The sequence below is a fragment of the Podarcis erhardii genome (genome assembly GCF_964252035.2).
Source record: "Podarcis erhardii genome assembly, chromosome: 1".
Taxonomy (NCBI): Eukaryota; Metazoa; Chordata; class Lepidosauria; order Squamata; family Lacertidae; genus Podarcis; species Podarcis erhardii.
In genome coordinates this window covers 57,076,835-57,095,861 of record NC_138497.1, presented here as the reverse complement: position 1 = coordinate 57,095,861, position 19,027 = coordinate 57,076,835, and the positions used below count along the sequence as shown (strand labels likewise).

The 19,027-nt window shown below is 43.3% G+C and overlaps 1 protein-coding gene across 7 annotated transcripts in view; it reads left to right on the top strand.

Moving 5' to 3' along the window:
• The window catches only part of PRR5L (proline rich 5 like), a 67,683-nt gene extending 54,282 nt beyond the window's left edge, over positions 1 to 13,401 (top strand). For all 7 annotated transcript variants that reach the window (XM_081835885.1, XM_081835884.1, XM_081835887.1 and 4 more), the window contains exon 9: positions 10,894 to 13,401. In XM_081835885.1, the coding sequence (XP_081692011.1) occupies positions 10,894 to 11,276 (383 nt within the window). In that variant the 3' untranslated portion in view covers positions 11,277 to 13,401. The remainder of the gene's footprint in view (positions 1 to 10,893) is intronic.
• The last annotated feature ends 5,626 nt before the right edge of the window (positions 13,402 to 19,027 follow it).

The window sequence follows — 19,027 nt, the reverse complement described above, 5'->3', positions numbered from 1 at the left end:
CAGCATCCCAGACAGCAGAGTTAAGCAATATCTCCACCTATTGGCAGTTATGAAGGCGGGGAAATTCCACTCCACTTTTTCGTGAGCGCAGAATAACTCATTGCATTTTGAATGAAAGGCTCAGAAAACTGGTGGTGTTGTATAAATTTTTGAACACCTCAATCCCCGACACTCAGGCTGTTCTGACTGTCAAATAAACTGCATTTGCACGAGCCTAAATGCTTGGAGGAACAAAGGAAACTGGTGCTGAAGACCAAGGTTTTTTCACTAAATTTTCGCCAACCAATCTTGGGTAGTGTTCTATGTCTAGACTCTGGAAATCTCTTCTTGTTCCTCTTTGGCTGAGCATATTCAGAGCTGACTTTTTGTTAAGCTTTTGGCAAGAGAGGATGGTATTCAACTAAGTCCTATCCAGAGGAGACCCATGTTAGCCAGGCCCATTAACTTCAGTGGGTTGACTCTTAGTAGGGGTAGCATTTCTTAGTCTGTTCCCCAGCTCCAACACCAAGTTCATTTTGCTCCCCACCCCCTTTCCTTTCCCCGCATGATTGCTGCCTTCCAACTTTTAAGATGAGTGGATATTTTCTTAATTTCCCCTTCCTTCCACTCAAAAGCTTTTCTGTCCCCCATTCCCTTTTATGGTTTTTCAACTGTTTTATGACTGAGTTATTCATGATCTCTTCTTTGCACAAAGCATTTTCATTTTCTCACTTTTACAGCCTCTTTTTGCTTTTTTATCTTGGTTATATAATGTTTGATGCTTCCACCACTCTTCCTGTGATCTTGCCTGGATTCGTGGGGCTTGTGTGTGAGATGATTACTTCAGTGAGAAGTGATTTGTGGAAATGAGGTGGCAGCTGAAAGTGGAAACAAAAAAGCTGAATCAGCTTCCTTCCCTCATATTGTTTTCCACCTCTGCTTCATTCTTCTAGTTTGTAGGCCTTTTGCTTGCAGCACCATCTTACTAACCTCGGCTTTAACTTAATTCTCTCAGAAACTCATTTGCATCTTAGCCTACTGTGCAGAAGCACCACTGCATTGTACTACATACTGGTTGTCTGTTGTCTGTTTCTCATGGTGCCTGATGTGGACATGTAGTTTCCTTCATACTTGTATCTAAGTGGCCTAAGAAGAAACCTGTGGCCCTCCAAATGTTGTTGGCCATTGGAGTTGGAGTCCCATCATCATCTGAGGGACCAGGGGTCCCTCAGCCTGGCATTAGGCAAAGTGAGGCAACCACCTCAAGAGGCAGATGGCTAGGGTGCAGCAACAGTTCCTGCCTGTTCCTTCTGTGTTTCTCATCTAAGAGGGGCCTGTCCTGTCCCCCCTCTCAAATCTGACCTACTGCCTGAGGTACAGGGAAGAATGCTATTCCACCATTGGTGCTGGAAGGAAGGTGCAACTGGCATTCCAGTTGGTTTCTGGTTGTGAAAGCTGTGTGAAGACACCATCTTACCATTTGCCTCAGGCTGCAAAATATCCTGAGCTGGCCCTGGGAAGTGGATGTTCCTCAGGTGACATTAGTCCTATGCAATAGCAGAAGCAACTAACTCAGATAAAGTTAGTGTAATAATTCTGGCACTGGCCAAACAGGAAGTTACTGGTCTTAGCATGATTCCATGCTAATTCTCCCATCTGCCAAAACTGTGGTTCCAAGTTCCACCCTGCTTTCTATTTTTAGTCGCATCCCTTATCTGCTTAGCTGAACCTGTTGATCTCTCTCTCCTTGTTGCTTTAGTCAGCATGCAGCAATTTGCTGAGTTGTCTGGCCGTAGCAGAAGAAGATTATGGGTGGCTTGTCGTACTAGTACAGGGCTGTGGAACAAAGCCTGCAGTGTTTTGCTTTTTGCTCGCTCAGTTGCTTCCATTTTGCCATTATTGGATTTTGGAATGCATCACCTTCAAGATACACTTTCAGCTGCTTTTTATCGCTGTTGCTCTAAGTTGGAAGGGACTGTTGGAGGCAATGAGTTGAGACCGCCAAAAAATGAGATACAGGAGGAAACCATTGCAAAATCTAATTTTGAAAAGTGGAATCATATGCTGGCTAGCAGAAAGCATTTATTCGGATGCCTCGTCATCTCATCTGATTTGAAGAAAACGAATCCAGAAATTTAAATGAGCCTTGGCCTAGAAAACTTGAACAGCATGGAGAGACCTGAGTTTTGTAAGCTGGAAGCTTCTCTATCAAAGTCCATAGAGTTTCTCCAACCATGTTTGTCATAAGCTTCCTGTATTTTGGCTTTATCACAGTGGTCCATGCATGGATAACTTTAAGGATGTATTACTGCAACACATTCTATGTGACGCTAACCTTGAGGCTTGTCTGGAGGCTGCAACTTGTGCATAATGTGAAGGCTAGGATGTTTGTGAGGCCAAACTGCCACCAACATATAGTACCTTGCTAGGCCAAGTTCAACGTTTTAGTATTAACATATAAGGCCTTATATAGATCAGGACCAGGGTACTAGACAGATTAAGTGTGGATCTAGACACAGGAAGGGAAGAACACTGTAAATAAGTCAGAAATTAGATCATTATAACAAAAGAAAAAAATCTGTATGGAAAATCGTGTTTTAAAATTTCCTGCTCTCTGGTGCAGGAAACGTGTGTTTATAGCATGTTCAAATCACTGTTTCTTAATGTAGCTGAGTCCTAGGTCACTGTGGTCTGCAAGAAAGCTTCTCCTGCAAGTTTCCAAAGATATTGGAAGTCTGCCTCATAGTAACTGAGCTGGGCTATCAGTGTGGCCACCCGTGTTCTGTGAAGCCATTCCTGTCAGGAAACTATCTGCAATTTCTAGAAGCATCTGAATACATTTTTGTTCAGACAAGCTTCTCTAGCTGGATAAATAGGTTTCTGCCATGGGTGTACATACTGTTTTTTGTTTCTTAAAATCATTCACAGTCATAGAATTCCTGCAGTGCAGGAATCTCAGCTAAATCATCCACGACAAATTCTGTTGGTATTTTGTGTTTTTAACTGTTTTCATTTCATTTCATTTTGTTTTCTTTTTTCTTTTTACATTACCTTGAGGTATCTATGTGGAAGGCAGTTAATAAATAGCAACTGCAACAAGTTCCACAGCAACAAATTGCTTGATTCCATGAGCTGGTCTGCAGAGTGTCCAAATGCTCTGTGGTGCTAAGAGTCAAACTGTGCATTAGATTATTCACCATTTTAGAAAAGTGTGCTCAGGCCGACTGCTTTTATTTTGAAGGAGAAACTGCTGTGCAGGGATGCGATCTGGGCCCAGGTCTGCGTCTGTTGAAAATCACCCCCCCTTCCCTTCATAGTTGCTATTTGTCGCTGAAGGTGATTATAGCAAACTGTACCTTTGAAGTGGGGAGAGGATTTCTAAGAAAAACCAGCATGGGCTCCCAGTCTGGATCAGGAGTACATACCGAACTGAGGCCCCACATGGCTGCTTTGGAATAAAAAAATATCCTTTGCTTTCACCTGCTTTCATGATACATAACATGCTTCTACTGTCATTAACAGTTGTCAACAGGTTTACCACACCTATCAGCCAATCACCCATTCCTACCACCCTTCTGAGTAATACCCCTCCCCACCCTCTCACTATATATAAGGGCCTGGTGACTTTTGTTTCAGTGTATCTTAAGAAGGGTGCATGCATATGAAAGCTCATTCCAATAACAAACTTAGTTGGTCTCTAAGGTTCTACTGGAAGGAATTTTTTATTATGCTTCTCCTGTATTACAGAGGGGGGTGGGGACCTGTCTTTCCCAGTTGTTCAACATTCCATAGCAGTGGTGGGAACCTCTAGTGTCCCCCAGATGTTGTTGCCCTCCAGTATCCAGCAGCCCCAGCCAGCATGGTCAGGCACGATGGGAGTAGAAGCTCAGTGGTGGAGCACCTGCTGTTCCAGGTTCAATGGTATCTCCAGCTAAAGCTGGGAGAGATACAGATCTGAAATCTTGGATGGGCACTACCAGTTTGTGTAGACAGTATTGCGTTGGATGGTCCCAATGGTCTGATTCAGTACCAGGCAGCTTCCTTTGTTCCTGTACAGCAATATGGAAGGCTACAGGTTCCCCATCTGTGCCTCACTGACTTTTGAATTTTTTGACCATCAGTAGGGCATTCCCTGGACTAGTTATGTCCCATCGTGTGTATGTGTGTGTTTGTGTTGAATTCTGGCAGCTCTCTTGGCTCCAGTCCACTTGCTAGGAATACATTCATGCTTTGGCATCAGCAGGGCAGGTTGCTAGTTTAGCATGGCAGAGGCATACTTTGCTCATATCTCCAGGCAGTTGCTTTTTGCCGTCATGTTTCCACCCCTACCCTCTGCCCCATTATTTCAGCCGGTGATAAGTAATTGCTGAAATGCGGCCTTTACCATGATGGAATGCAGAAATCTGCTGCTCCAGCGGCACCCTAGAGCGATTTCTTAGCGTGGACAATGAAGCAGATATTCATTTCCAGCTGAAAGGCCGGGAGGGGAAAGAGATGCACGACACAGTGACAACTGGAGGAATATCTTCCCTTTGCTGCTCAGAAAGATAGACTGCATTCCAGACAATGCTGCTATCAGCCTCGCTGTGCGCAGCTTTTACCGTACCAGCGGGAGAGCCTCTGCGTGGGAGTGAATGCTCTAACCTTTTTGTGTGTGTGTGCGAAGCCAAAGTGCAGTAGACTTCTTATGATTCTACAGCATCAGTTATTGATGCTGGAAAGCAAAGTATTACTAGTGTCTCACTTCATAACCGTTCATGGAGAAAAGGGCAAGTTCTCCCAGGTTCAGTTTGAATTGGGACCAGCAATTACAAATGGCAGCAAGGAAAAATTCAAAGTACTGTATTTTTCCATGTATAAGACTAGGTTTCTCCCCTTAAAAATAATGTCAAAAATTAGGGGGCATCTTATACAGGGATACATCTCCCCCCATTTTCTTAAATCTGAGTCTCCCATAATAGGAGGCATCTTATACATGGGGGCATCTTATAGACAGAAAAATACGGTAGTTGCTACCACCCCCACGCTCTGCCATGAGCTCCTGAATCCCCTTATCCAGTAGTCATAGCTCTGGCCAGTACTGCACACCTGCCTTTTCTCCTGCTGCCACCCCAGAATAGGGAGGGAGGCTGGAGTCTCTCTCCTTTCTGTTCTCCGCCCAGTGGGAAATACAGTTGGAAGCACTGAGAAAATGAAGGCTATGTACACAGTAGCAGCTTAAAACTCAGCAAGTTCACTTCCCATTGCTGCATTTCAAGTCGCACGGATGGGACATTCATCACAGTGGGGTGTTGAATTCCGCACTAAGGCTGCGATCCTAGCTGCACTTATCAGGGAGTAAGCCCCCTGGGACCGAAAGACGGGAGCTCACCCCGCTGCGGGGATTCGAACCGCCGACCATACGATCGGCAAGTCCTAGGCACTGAGGTTTTACCCACAGCGCCACCCGCGTCCCACCTTGTTAAAATAGGAAAGCTTTATTCCGACTGCTAAATATCATTTCATAAAATCATAGAATTGTAGAGTTGGAAGGAGCCCAGAGGGTCATCAAGTTGAACCCCCCACAATGCAGGAATCTCAACTAAAACATCCGTGGCAGATGGCCACCCAACCTCTGCTTAAAAACCGCCAAGGAAGGAGAGTCCATTTAATGAAGAGACTTCATCTGTGTGTAGGTAGAGAATTTCAAAGATGAGGTACTGCCTTTCAAATGACCCTCCCATGAGACACTCGGGAGCTGTGTTAGAGCTTTTAAGGGTTAACAACAACAACAACTTTATTATTTATACCCCGCCCATCTGGCTGAGTTTCCCTAGCCACTCTGGGCGGCTAACAGCATATATAAAACATAGGAAAACATCAAACATTAAAAACTTCCCAATACAGGGCTGCCTTCAGATGTATTCTAAAAGATATGTAGTTCTTGAGCTCCTTGACATCTGAAGAGAGGGTGTTCCACAGGGAAGGAGCCAGGGAGGGTTAAATGTAACAAGCTTGGCTGCCTGTATGGATTTATATTAATAGTTCTCTGTTGTATGTAATAAAGGTAAGAGATGATAGGGGAACAACTTGTTCATGATTTCCCTAAATTACTTAGGCTTCAATCCAATGGTGTCCATGCATGAGTGGAAAGGACTTCTGCTTGCACAGCAGGACTTCTCCTTCCTCTCCTCCCATGTAACTCCAGTATCTACTTTTGGTGGTTGGGGGGCATCCTCAGCAGATTTAGGGGTGCTGCAGTTGAGAGGAAGGAGAATGAGGCCTGCGACCTGGGTGAAAGTCTGAGGAAGGCATGCTGGATTTTGCCCTACCTAAACATGTGAGTAGTCGTATTCAAAAGCTATGTATTCTTCTGCCACATTACTATTAGATACCGTGCCATGTAATCTGTGTTGATCTTCGTGCAGCTTATTACTTCATCAAACTGTGTATGTGAAACACATTACGTTAACAATGAAAAGAAACAATAAGGATTTTGCTGGAAAGAACTGTGGCTGGGAGCCTATTTTAGTGCAAAACCCAGCTGATGTAATGTTTTGCACAGGTAGTCATTGGTTACAGGGAAAGAAAACATTGCACAACCATGAGAGCACTTACTTAAGATAATTTAGACAAATTCATGGGGAATAAAAGGTAATGACTGCATGAAGAATACACCCTTCCAGTACGGGAGAGAATATTTTATTTAAATATTTTTAATTCATCATCATCATCATTTTTAATTTGTATACCATCTTTCTATCTTACAATACTCAACGTGGTTTACAAGCTGAAGAAACAAATAATGTACGTCTTATAACAATCTAATGCAATACAAAAATGTGATAATAAAACAAAACTATAAAATAATATCAACATATAAAAATTAAACAGAAATCCACTCAACAGTTACACTAAATACTTTCTAAACTATAATTAATAAAACAACAGCAGGCCACAGTACATAAAATAATACAATACAAATTGAGAAGCAGCGACTAGAGGGTGGAGCAAGGCAGGTGGAAGGAGGCCTTGCCTGTCAACGTCTCTCCAGCAAAGTCTCAGATCGCTCAAAAGGCCAGCCCCTATTCTCAGGCTTACAATCTATGAAAAAGACACAGCACAAAAGGAAAATGGATTGGGAGGTAGGTAGGTGAAGATCTTTAGTTACAAATTTCTCTAATGAGCAGCTGCAGTGGAAGGGCTCCAACAGAGCAGGTGTCAAAACCTGCTGCTCTCTCAGCTGTGTTGACTGAGTGGCCCTGCACACCTTTCTCTCCCCCCCCCCCGCCCGTCCTGCAGCCTGGTGTAATAACTGCTGCCAGGTGAGTAGTATGCCTCTGAAGACCAGTTCTTGGGGATACTAGTGGGAGAGTGCTATTATGCTCATGCCCTGCTTGTGGTCTTCCCATAGGCATCTGAGCAAGTAGGTTGGCAGAAAGGGTGCTGGACTAGAAAGGCGTTTTGGTTGGTTGCAGCAAGCCTCTTCTTATTTGTGTTCTTAGCGCTACAAGTTGAAATGGTATTTTTTAGGAAATCTGACCTCTCTTTACATCATACAATTCAGACTTTGGAGCCCTAATTTGACACGTTTTCATGTTCAAATTTCAGAAACTAAACTTTGATTTCAACTTTTCAAATAACCACCAGGAAATGGATTGAAGGAAATGTTTCCCAGGTGCATTAAGTTAGTATGAATATTACTAAATGCTTAGGTTCACTTTGCCATGCAGATACTGGTCTGGCTGGGACAAACTTCCCCATTTTTTCCAGCTATGGTTTATGAAGCTAGGAAGTAGCACCAAGGCACATATTGTGGTTCAGTTGCTGCTGATAAAAGAGAGTAAGTCAGGCTCTGATCCTGGCTTATAGGTTTAACTGACATTAAGGTAGAGTTTCCCAGTTTGGATGCAACAGACAACTGAAGGCAGCATGCAAGGGGACAGATGAGGGAGGAGTACTTGGTCCCAATCCTTGTTTTTAGCTTCATAAACCATGTTTATTGTTGTCAGTCAAATACTTGCTATCAAAATTTAGAGATGGTAATTTGGAAGATGTTTTGGGGGTGGTGGTGGAAGGGGAATGCAGGCTAGTTTATTCAATACTCTTTAACAACCTTTTATATTTGAAATTAGGGTGGTAGTTGAGAGAATAATGGCATATTAGCTTGGAATTGAACTGAGCTTAGGAAAGCTTAATTTTGGTACAAATAACATTGAACAAAAATATTAAAGATCCAGGATAATTTTATCATTTAAGGATACTATCTGAAGTCCCCAAACTCCAGGTCTGCCTGTCCTTAAAATCTGGTGTCTTGTACAAATCAAGTTCACTTTTGTTTTTCTCCAGGGAACAATTTCTGAAGTGTCTGTGGCACAGCATGAAGTATAGTTGGCTGTGATTTTCTCTCTGTGTGCTGATTGCCTCCCATTCATGCTTGCTGGGAATGTGCCAGAAGACTTTAATATAAAGAGCTTTATATTCCTCAACTATTTATTGCAACTTATTGCAGTAATAAAATTTTGCAATAATTATTTTGGCTTGGAGCCAGAGTTCCTGTCAGTGTTACTCTGCTTACAGAACACTGAAGGAAGAAGGGAAGAGGTGACTTTTTCTTCTTCTTTTTCTTTGCTGATTCCCCTCTTCTCCCTGTACCCCCTGAAGATCTGCTCTGGAACAGTTGTGGGGAGATGAAGGGGAAATCAGCAAAAAGAAAAGGCTCCTCTCTTTGTAGTATGGCACTCCGGATTCAACCTCTTGCCATTATAATCAGCAATAATAATAATAATAATACTAATGATGATGTTCTTTTCTAAGCATTGCAAAGTCCAGCTTTAAAAATACTGGCAGACAAAAAACCAGTGTTTTCCATCTTAGCTTTATGGCAACTTTTACCATCTTCTGCAGATTGAATCTGGCAAGGGAGCGGAGGAGAGAGCAAATGCTTGACCTGGTCCCTCGAGGCTTCATTAGATAACTTAGCCATACCCATGAAGTTGATGCAATGAAGATTACTGAATTGAGTAAATTTATACTAGCTTTATGTAAATCTCTAGGGCTACTAATGCTGGTTGTTTTAAGCTTAGAGGCTGTTTGCTTATTTTGCAGTGTTAACATTCAAAGCGAAGGTGGATTATGTGGCTTTAAAAACATTGTGCAATATATCACTCTAATACACCCAAGGGTTGGCGTAACATTTCAAGAGATATACAAATAAAGCCTTAGCCAGAGACCTCTTCTCCTCTAAGTGTGTTTGTGTGTTGTAATGGACTTCCTCTCCTTGTGTGCCCCCTAATCTGTTATGAGGGTTTCCCTAACTCTGTGGAACAGTTTTGGGGAGTAAAGAGAGGAGTGTTGGCTGCAGCCCTCAGTTTCTCCCTAGCTGACACCTTTCGGTTGTGATTGTTGGCAGTGCTCAACTGTGTAGTATGACCAGCCAACTATCGGTCATCCCCTAGTAGGCCAGTGGATAAACAAAAAATACATCCTGCACATAAGGTCTCAGACTGGATTCCTTCCAAGAGGACACTTTCATCCTTCTAGCCCATCTCACAAGCATCTTACCATGCTTTCATGAATCATTAGGCTGATCACCATTATCTGTACCTTGTTATTAATCTCCCTTCTCCTCCATTTCATGGCAGCATTTCATGGCAGGTGGGTAAAGAAGCAGTCCCTACAGGGTTTCAGTCAACTAATGTTAATCCATTGAAATTAGTGGTCACAGCTAACTTAGATCTATTAATTTCAGTATGTCTACTTTGACTAAAAGTTGAATACAACACCGGGGCTCTTGGAACAGCAGTTTTGTTGTTGACAGGGAAGGCAGGCCTACAACTAGAAGAGAATTGGAGTCCCAACGAAATAAGCTACTTTTACTGCCGTGCTCCTTATTCACATATCATGGTCCTTATTCTCCACATGTAGGGGGAACTGGGACCATGCTTTCTATCTCCATTCCTGACATTTACACATTTGTTATGAATGTCTGAAAACAGGGATGCTGCATATGGATGGGTGGGCGGATGTGATCCTGAACCCAAGGCACAAACAGCAGTGCAGATGAAGGCTGTCATTTTTCAGATTCTTGTAAACTCAAAGATAGGATTGCATGGTTAGAAAATACAGGAATTAAAAAAAAAAACCACCTGCTTCCCTGTTGTGAAATTCAACCCAATTAATTTTGAAAGTTTAAAAACTAATGTTATGCAAATAAGTACAACCTCTGGAGTCACTTAAAGCAAATGTTTGTAAACAAATTACCAATGCTGGAGAAATAATTATATATGTACATAAAACAACAACAATAATAATCCCTTCCCCATTCCTCCGCTGGATAACAATATTGAAGGAAGGATTAAATAGTTGTTGTTTTTTATTCTCTCTCTTGGTATATATGTATGTATATGTATACAGTAGTGCCTCGCAAGACGAAATTAATCCGTTCCACGAGTCTCTTCATCTTGCGGTTTTTTCGTTTTGCGAAGCACGGCTATTAGCGGCTATTAGCGGCTTAGCGGCTTAGCGGCTATTAACGGCTTAGCGGCTTTAAGAAAAAGGAAACAAACTTGCAAGAACTCGCAAGATGTTTCGTCTTGTGAAGCAAGCCCATAGGGAAATTCGTCTTGCGAAGCACCTCAAAAAACGGAAAACTCTTTCGTCTAGCAAGTTTTTCGTCTTGCGAGGCATTCATCTTGCGGGGCACCACTGTATATACATTCACATGTGCATACATGACTATTCCTGAATAGGCAGAATGATGCACTTTCTTACATTCCTTTGTCAAAGATAAGTCACAGCCCACACTGGAAGAAAACAGCTGGGTAGGGATGGTACCCAGTCTAGGGAAGTTTTCTGAAAAATTGCACTGTCGGTTGCTCTTGGATTTGTATGCAGTCCACAATTAATCTGCATGCCTTCCTTCTTATTTTCCAGAGAGAAGGTATCATAGACCTCGTGCCAAACCCAATGGGCTGAGCTTCTCTTCTCACGCTGTGGCAGACCGACAAGTCAGCGAGACTGCCTTGACGCCTCTGACTGAGCAGGAGGGCGAGGCATATCTGGAGAAGTGTGGGAACATCCGCCGCCACACTGTTGCCAACGCTCACTCTGATATCCAGCTGTTGGCCATGGCTTCCATTATGCATTCTGGGATGGTGGTGGAGGAACCAGACAGTGGCGACACATGCCTCCTCCTGCAGCCCAGCTTAAACCACAGGCAATGTTCCAGTGAGCCCACAATAGTAGATGGACCGGAAGGGCTGGGGACAGCATCCATGCAGGAACCCACAGAACTGAACTGCACATCTGTCTGCTGAAATGCCGTGTGGATGGACGAAGGACCAAGTGTGTTAGGCAAACCATTGTTTTGTCATTTGCTGAGAACAGTGGAGTCAAACTCCAGAAATGAGATCAACATGCCATGTCCTAACTTAATATTGGAAGACTTTTTGGAAATAAGAGTTTCCAGGCCAGGTTCTATTTTTATGTGGCTTATATATATTGTTTTCAAGGTACAAAGCTGCTACATTCAAGCATTCCAACATCCCTTCCCTTTCCTTTTCTCTGGATTTTTCAGACCTTTTCTTCTCCTGAGTTGGTCTTTCACTTTTTTGTCGTATCTTATGTGTGGTGTCCTATGAAATCAGGGGAGAATGATCAATACTATTAGGCACACACTTTCCCCTAGCGACACTTTATGGCACATGCAGGAGGCCAGCTATGAAGCGTGCTGGTTCAAGTCTGAACCATCAGGATGGGTGAAACTGCACCCAATTTCCAGAGTCAGAACTCTATAATATACTGAATGAACATTGCCTCATTCTGCAGCAAAAGCTGGTGACCAGGTTGCACAAGCCATTTCTGAATGTTGGGGATTTTGAGGTTTTCTTTTCAGCATTGCTCTTCTCAGGGATCCCTTAAGTATATTCCAAAGAAAAATCTAAGCTCAACTTCCACAGTCTAGTTACTTCCAGTTGTTGGACTCCAATTCCCATCAGCCCCAGCCAGCATAGTCAATGGTCAGGTGATGGGAGTTGGAGTCCAGTGACATCTGGAAGCAACTAGGCTGGGAAAGACTCTCTAAATTTTTAGATTCCAGGAGACACAATTGGAGAAGAGGCTGTTTTTAAGGATCTCATGCTAAGGAACTTGTGGGTGGTATTTAACTAAGTTTTACTCAGAGGAGACCCACTGAAATTAATGAACCAAATTTAGTCATGTTGGTTACTTTAAGTGGGACCACTATGGAGTGGCAATGGTGCTATGCATGTATTAACATGTAGAACTGAGAACTGTCCACCCTACCCAACACCAAGATTGAAAGAAACCCAGCTTTCTTACTAATCAATGGGATTCCATTACATATGGGAAACTTTAGGCTGATGGGGATCTAACCTCATTTGGGGGCAACACTCCTCCTCTTGTAAAACAGGGTCATTTGTTGACTGGCATGGAGAATGTGTAATGCCTTTTATACTTACATTCATACCTTTGACACAAAGCTCAGCACCAGGACAGACTTGCTTTCTGGAGGCTGTGTAGTGGTATCTTTCTGGAGTCCAGGGTTCCAGTTTCTAGAAACCTGATGCTTCTGTCACAACACAGTTCTGTTACCAAATACCTTTGGTAATCCAAGTTATTATGGGGGTGGGTAGGGGTGATGTTCCTCAGGTGCAGGGCTGTTCTCCTTTTCCCAATGAGGGTGATTTCAAGAACCTGTTAGCAACTGAAATAGCCAGATTTTTACTTTTTTAAAAAATAATAATAATCAAGCATCATAATAGTGTGTGAAAGTTGTTCTGCAACAGCTACCTCTTTATGGAAGTAGACTGCAACCCAAGGAATTGAATTCAGTCTTGATAAAATTAAGGAGCAGGGTCAGGGATGGTCACATTAGACCAATAGGTGCACAGAGAAGAGACAATGCCTCTTTGATGATTAGGCTTCAGAGGCCCACAATGATGAACAAACTTTTAAGCTGTAAAAGGGCCAGCTTAATAAAATGAATGGGGTTGTGGGTGTCCAGGCCCTAATAAGGGCTCCCAATGAGATATAAACAAAGGCTAGGTAAATCCTAGTCTTAAAGCCTGATTCTCAACCGCCAGTGTATAGGCTTACAGCCTTCACTCTATAAAATGTTCCAAGTAACTAATTTGGAATGAAGGATAACATTTCCCCTTTATTCTTCCACTACGTGTCCATTTCTGGTTTTGATTTGAATGTATATGTTAAAAGGCATGTATAATTTCCCAAGTATGCTTGCCCCTGTGGAATTGTGCCAAGCCACGGTGATGGTTACCACTCAAGTCCATGGCAAGTATTAACTTGGTAAGAGAGCTTTACTCTGAATATCTAATGGAAGCTCACAAAGAAGGAAAAAGTTAATGTTTGGAAATGTGGTAGGAACTGAGTCCTCAAATAGAAATCCTTTTATTTAAATGGGACCTTTGTTGCCTGCCTTCATTTTACATATTCACAAGAAACAGCTTTGATGAAGCCTACTGCAGAGATGTCTGTGTTTTTTCATGCCTATCCACTGCATTGTCTTCTACTTGCCTTAATTTGACGAAATCCCCGTTATATTATATCCACTTGGCCTTCTCCTCCCCATGTGTGCACACAAGTGTACATTCTTTCTTTGTTGCTCATAGGTATAGTTCCCACAGACATTCATTTCTTTCTTATTCCATCCAACCACCAATTCTCCCAATCAAGGGTGTGTGCTTGTGGGTCCATTAAACCTCAAAGTACAGTAAACATGGCAGTGAAGGAAGTCAGCTAAAAGGCTGACTAAGCAATAGTCTAGCAGAGCCAAACTTCCCGCACCATCTTCTCAGCAAGTTTTGTGTTACCAAGAGCAGGCCTAATTTATAATTACAAACATATTAGTGGATCTGTTGTGGGACCGCACATAGCCACAGTTTTTCCTCTGCTAAAACCTTGCATCTACCTTCTTCCAGAACGAAAATCTTTGCTGCCTTCTAGGAAAATGTGGCACAGATCAGTAGTAGAGCACATGTTTTGCATGCTGAAAGCACTGAGCTTCAATCCCTAGCATCTCTAGTTAAAAGATCAGGTAGGTAGTTGACGATGGGAAAGACTCCCTCTGGAGAGCTGCAACCAGTAGACAATATTGGGCTGACCAGACAAACAGATTGGCCTGCTATAAAGCATCACATCAGCGAGGCCAAGAGGGGCGTCTTGTCATCTGGGCAGCCTAGGACCTCCATATACACTGCCCAGGCTTGAACCCCGGGGAGGTCACTTTGGTGCTGCTAACACAGCAGTTTGACTTCACCCCTAGAGACATGCCGCATTGTCTCTTGAGACAGATGCCCAGCAACAACACAGCAAGCAGAAGGTGCATTGGAACCACACCTGGAATACTGTCAACCATATTTGCAACTGTCCTTTTAGACCCATGTAGCAATAACCCGGACACCCACTTTCCTGTCCACTTGTGGCAGCCCCTCTGGCTTCAGCTTAATCCATGGCCAGTGCTTTCTCAAGACACTGCCATGGTGCTCCAAGAGATTTCTTTAAAAGGGGCCTCCCACTGCATGCTGTTCTTCTTAGTGAAAATTCCCCTCTCCCCCTCCTAACCAGTATGAATTATTTTATTGAAAACAAATGCCGCCTCCCAAAATTGAATGAGGCCAGTTTCTATATTAATTTTTAATCTGGGCACAGCTCATAAATCCCTCCCTAATAATGCTCTGTCATTGCTAGCAGCAGGTGCCTCGCAGCAGGGGGAAGCATGTGGAGTCATCATTTGAAAAGGAGCTGCTGCCTCCCTCCTTTGGGTTTTTATTCACCCTGGTCTGAATAAAGAAAGATAAATCAGATTTGGACACCCCTAATAAATGAATCACCTTGATCTTACAGACAGAGGGCTTGTGAAAATTTTATGGAGTTTTCTTTGGGGACAAAAATAGAAAAAGAAAAGAATCACATTGTTTTATACTCGTTGCTTGCATCCAAATTCTAAATTTATATAAGGTACTGTTAGTTGGTGTTTTTGTAACACAGAGACATCTGGTACATTGTTATAGAAGATTTCATTAGCTTGCTCATCTCAGTTCAGCATTAAAATATCTTACGCCTGTTCATGCCAGACCCTCTCAGTGTCCCTATTTTCTGGGGACAGTTCTGGATTTACAGAAGCTGTCCCAGTTTCTGATTTGATTCTAGAATGTCTCACTTTTCCTTAGGATGTCCAAACATTTCATTGGAGAAATGTTGGATGGTATGCCATGCCAATCACCCCCACCCTGCTTTTTTTGCACTTTGGGATGGTGGTGTTGAAATTTCCAGAACAACAAACCACGTGCAAAATTGGCTAACAATAGAGAGAGACACTACCCATGGGATATCTTCACTGTGTGCTGGGCCAGAAAATCCCTAGATTTGCTTCAAGGCATCTCTAAAACTGGGCCAATGCAAGCTTCTTAGTAGAAGATCACACTGTTTGATCCTCTGAACGGACACTCAGAAGACCAAGCCCATCGCAAGGAACCAAAAGTTATATGTCAAATGAGCTGCGATCATCCAAATAGTTGAAATTGGTCCAGGCAAACTCCTGCTGAAGCTCCTGTGCCTGTGTGGAAACTTTCTCTGTGCATCCCTTTTCAATTCCCTCCTGGTTCTGGGAGACAGTGGTGGAAGAGAGGGACACAGTCCTTCTCTTGCCCGACCTGCTTCTTTCTCCTCCTCCTCTTACCCATCCTGTGCTCCACCTTCCAACTCTGAAGTTTCCCCTGCCTCTCATTCTTGCCTCCTGGCTGGTACAGCTTCCCACAAACCACTGCTACCCTCTCCAGAGTCAGACTCCAGCCCCCTTGTTCCCCACGCACACTCTTCAGCTGCCTGGCAGTCCCCAGTATGGCTTGATCTCTGTCTTCACAACTCTTCTCAAGGGGAAAGGATAGAATTCAGCAAAGGGGTCAAGGCCCTGGGCTGGACCTAGCGCCCAGGCTGTAAGTTTCCGACCCTTGCTTTAAAGCCAGCTGAGGGAGTGGTGGTGATAAAAGGGAACGAAATACTTGAGAACCAGAGGACTTTGCCACACTAGATTTTCTCCAGTAGCAAAGTTCAGAAGCCGCTTGGCATTATTTTTCCATCTCAAATTGAGATACATACATCGGAAGATGAAGGGGACTAAGGCTTGCTGCCAAGTCCTTGCCTCAGATGTGTCAGGAGCAGAATCTGGGTTGCATCAGGCAGCTGCTGCATTCACAACTTCTGTGGCATTTCTGTTCCCATGCTGCTAGGTTTTAACCACTTTCATATATATATATATATATATATATATGTATATGTATATATATATATATATGTACAAACAAACCACCATCTGCTCTACTTTAAGTGCTCATTAACAAGGTGAAGAGGTGGTGTTACGGAAGGGTTTCCTGCAGCGTTCACAGACTGTGTTTAAAGATCTCGGGCTGTAATGCTTACATATCTCCTCACTAGCTAGCTTTCTATTTACTATCTACCATTAAGTTAAAACATACAGTCTTAATGCGAAAGGAAAACATTAAAATTCTAACTACTTACCACCTCTTTGCCAAGTGCTGCAGGGGGGAATTTCATGGTTTTCAGCAAGAGCACATGTTTAGTTAAACAGGGTTGCAGTTAACTTACTGAACACACACACACACACATATATATATATTTAAAAAACCTTTCTTTCAAGCTGCCAGATCAGCATCACCCAAAACTCTGCTGCAAATTTGCAGGCACAGCTGCTCCAGATTTAATAGAGTAACACTGCCCCCTAGCGTTACAGTAAGGACCCAACTTCATGTATATTGATAAACTCAGTTTAAACCAAGTGTCTAGTAATATGCTGTCTACTACTAAAATATTGTCATGCCCAGGGCTTTATTCCCCTGCTGGAACTCACTGGCACCTCTCAGATGGGTGTCATTGCCATTCTAAGAGAACGACTGAGGCTTTATATAGTGAGTTCTGGCACCTCTTTTTCTAGAAAAATAGCACTAGATGCCTGCTCTTAAAACAGGTAATCACCCTTTATCAGAGCAAATAAGAGTGAAGTCTGAGCTGAGGCACTGATGAAGACTTGCTCTACTCTCACAACAACAAGGGATCAGATGTGTTCTTCAAGCTGTTTGCCTTGGAATATTTAACATAGGTGTGCAGAACACCTGGTCCTCCAGATGTTGCTGAACTACAGCTCCCATCGGACCCAACAAGCATGAGCAATGGCCAAGGGTAATGTGAGTGGTGGCTCAGAAACATCTGTAGGACCAACAGTTCCCCACAGCTGATTTAACAGAAGGTCTAATAATACGCCGTCTCTGTTGTTTCCCTAACATTTTAACTTTTAGCCCTGTTTATATGTTCATCCATGTAGAATTGAACAAATGGAAGCTGAGGGGTGAAAGCTCTCCCTCCCTCCCTCCCTCCCTCTCTCTCTCTCTCTCACACACACACACAAACACACACACACCTCTCACTTCTATGTATGCATATAGGTTCAATTTTTGGAAACTGGGGTGTGGGCAGTGGTTGCAAATCTTAAGCCACATTCACACCATATATTGAAAGCACTAGGATACCATTTTAAACAGCCATTATTCCCTCTGAAGAATTCTGGGAGATGTAGTTAAGAGTGCTGAGAGTTGCGTGTCAAGACCCTGGCGCACCCCCAAGGATAAATAAATAACTGACACAGACTTTTAGTTTAAGGTCAATGGGCAAAAATTTAGGCCACAACTTTACTGATTACAGCAGTGTGAGTGGTATTGGCTTAGGCACTGGCAATAACTATATCTGACTCCTACCCACCTTGCAGGAATTCTGGAAGGGTAAACAACCAAACGAGGGAGCTCCGTCGATGGCAACAAACTGAAGCTCACCTCGGGGTTCCGCTGCGTCCTGGCATGGCCCTAGCCCCTCAAGTGGACTTCGGATGAGATCCAGACCCACGGATTGCTCTAATGGAATATCCTTGTACCTGGAGGAGCAGGTGATGCCGCACCTCCCCTCCCCCACATTACAATAAGCCAGTGCCTAACCGCCAAACCTTACAAAAGTTGTGACGATTGCTAAGAGGTAGGTGAAAACCAAATGGCCAGTGCCAATTTGCCAAATGGAAAAAATTACTACCCAGCCCTTGTTCCAAAACAGGTGACCAACCGAAGTCCAGAGTAAGGCCAAAGCAGACACCTAAAATACAGGGCGGGTGGGTCTTCAGCGTCGTGAGGCCAGGTGAATCCCCGGAAATGTGTCGCTTTTATATACCCCCACGATCACACCACCAATCTCTGATTGGCCAATAGGCCATGGTGTGATCATGGGGCCATTGTGTGGGCTGGGCTCAATCCCCCCCCCCCGGGATGGGGGGGGCACCTTGGGCCTGCGTGCAACATGGACCCTCAGTTGGGAGGATCTGATTTGTTAGGCAATCCCTGTTTCTCTCTGAGAGGTAAAATTCTCTACTTGTGAAGAGAGAGAGAGAGAGAGAGAGAGAGAGAGAGAGAGAGAGAGTGTTAAACCACTCTGGGAAAGACCTTATTCTGCAGGTGGTGGATCCAACCCACTGAAGGCATGTCATTTGCAAACTGTTTCCCTTTGTATGTGGGAAACTCTGTGTTTGGCATATGAGTCAGGGGAAGTACCAAATGTTTCATGAGCAAAGTTCCTCTTTAACATTAAATAACTTTTCTTCCTCCTCTTCTACAACTGAAGTGAAAGGAGTCAACAACATTTAAGGACAGCTTTGGCAAGAGAAACAGTAATTTGGGGCTGTATAGCAGGCTATGTTCCTTGATCTGATCTTATACCCACAGATTTGAGCTATTCGAATAATTCTTCTGCACATGCTATCTTTTAGTGCAGTTGGATGGATGGATTGGAGTGGACAAAACCTCATGCACCACTCCATACTTGGTAAGATAAAGGTAAACCTGGTACACAATATAGACAGTATATATTGCCAAACAATGACTTTGAATTGGAAAGCAACAGGTTATTACCAAATAACTGAAAAGAGCCTCTACTTTTAGGCTTTAGTCTGCTAAATTCACAGCAGCAGTCAGGC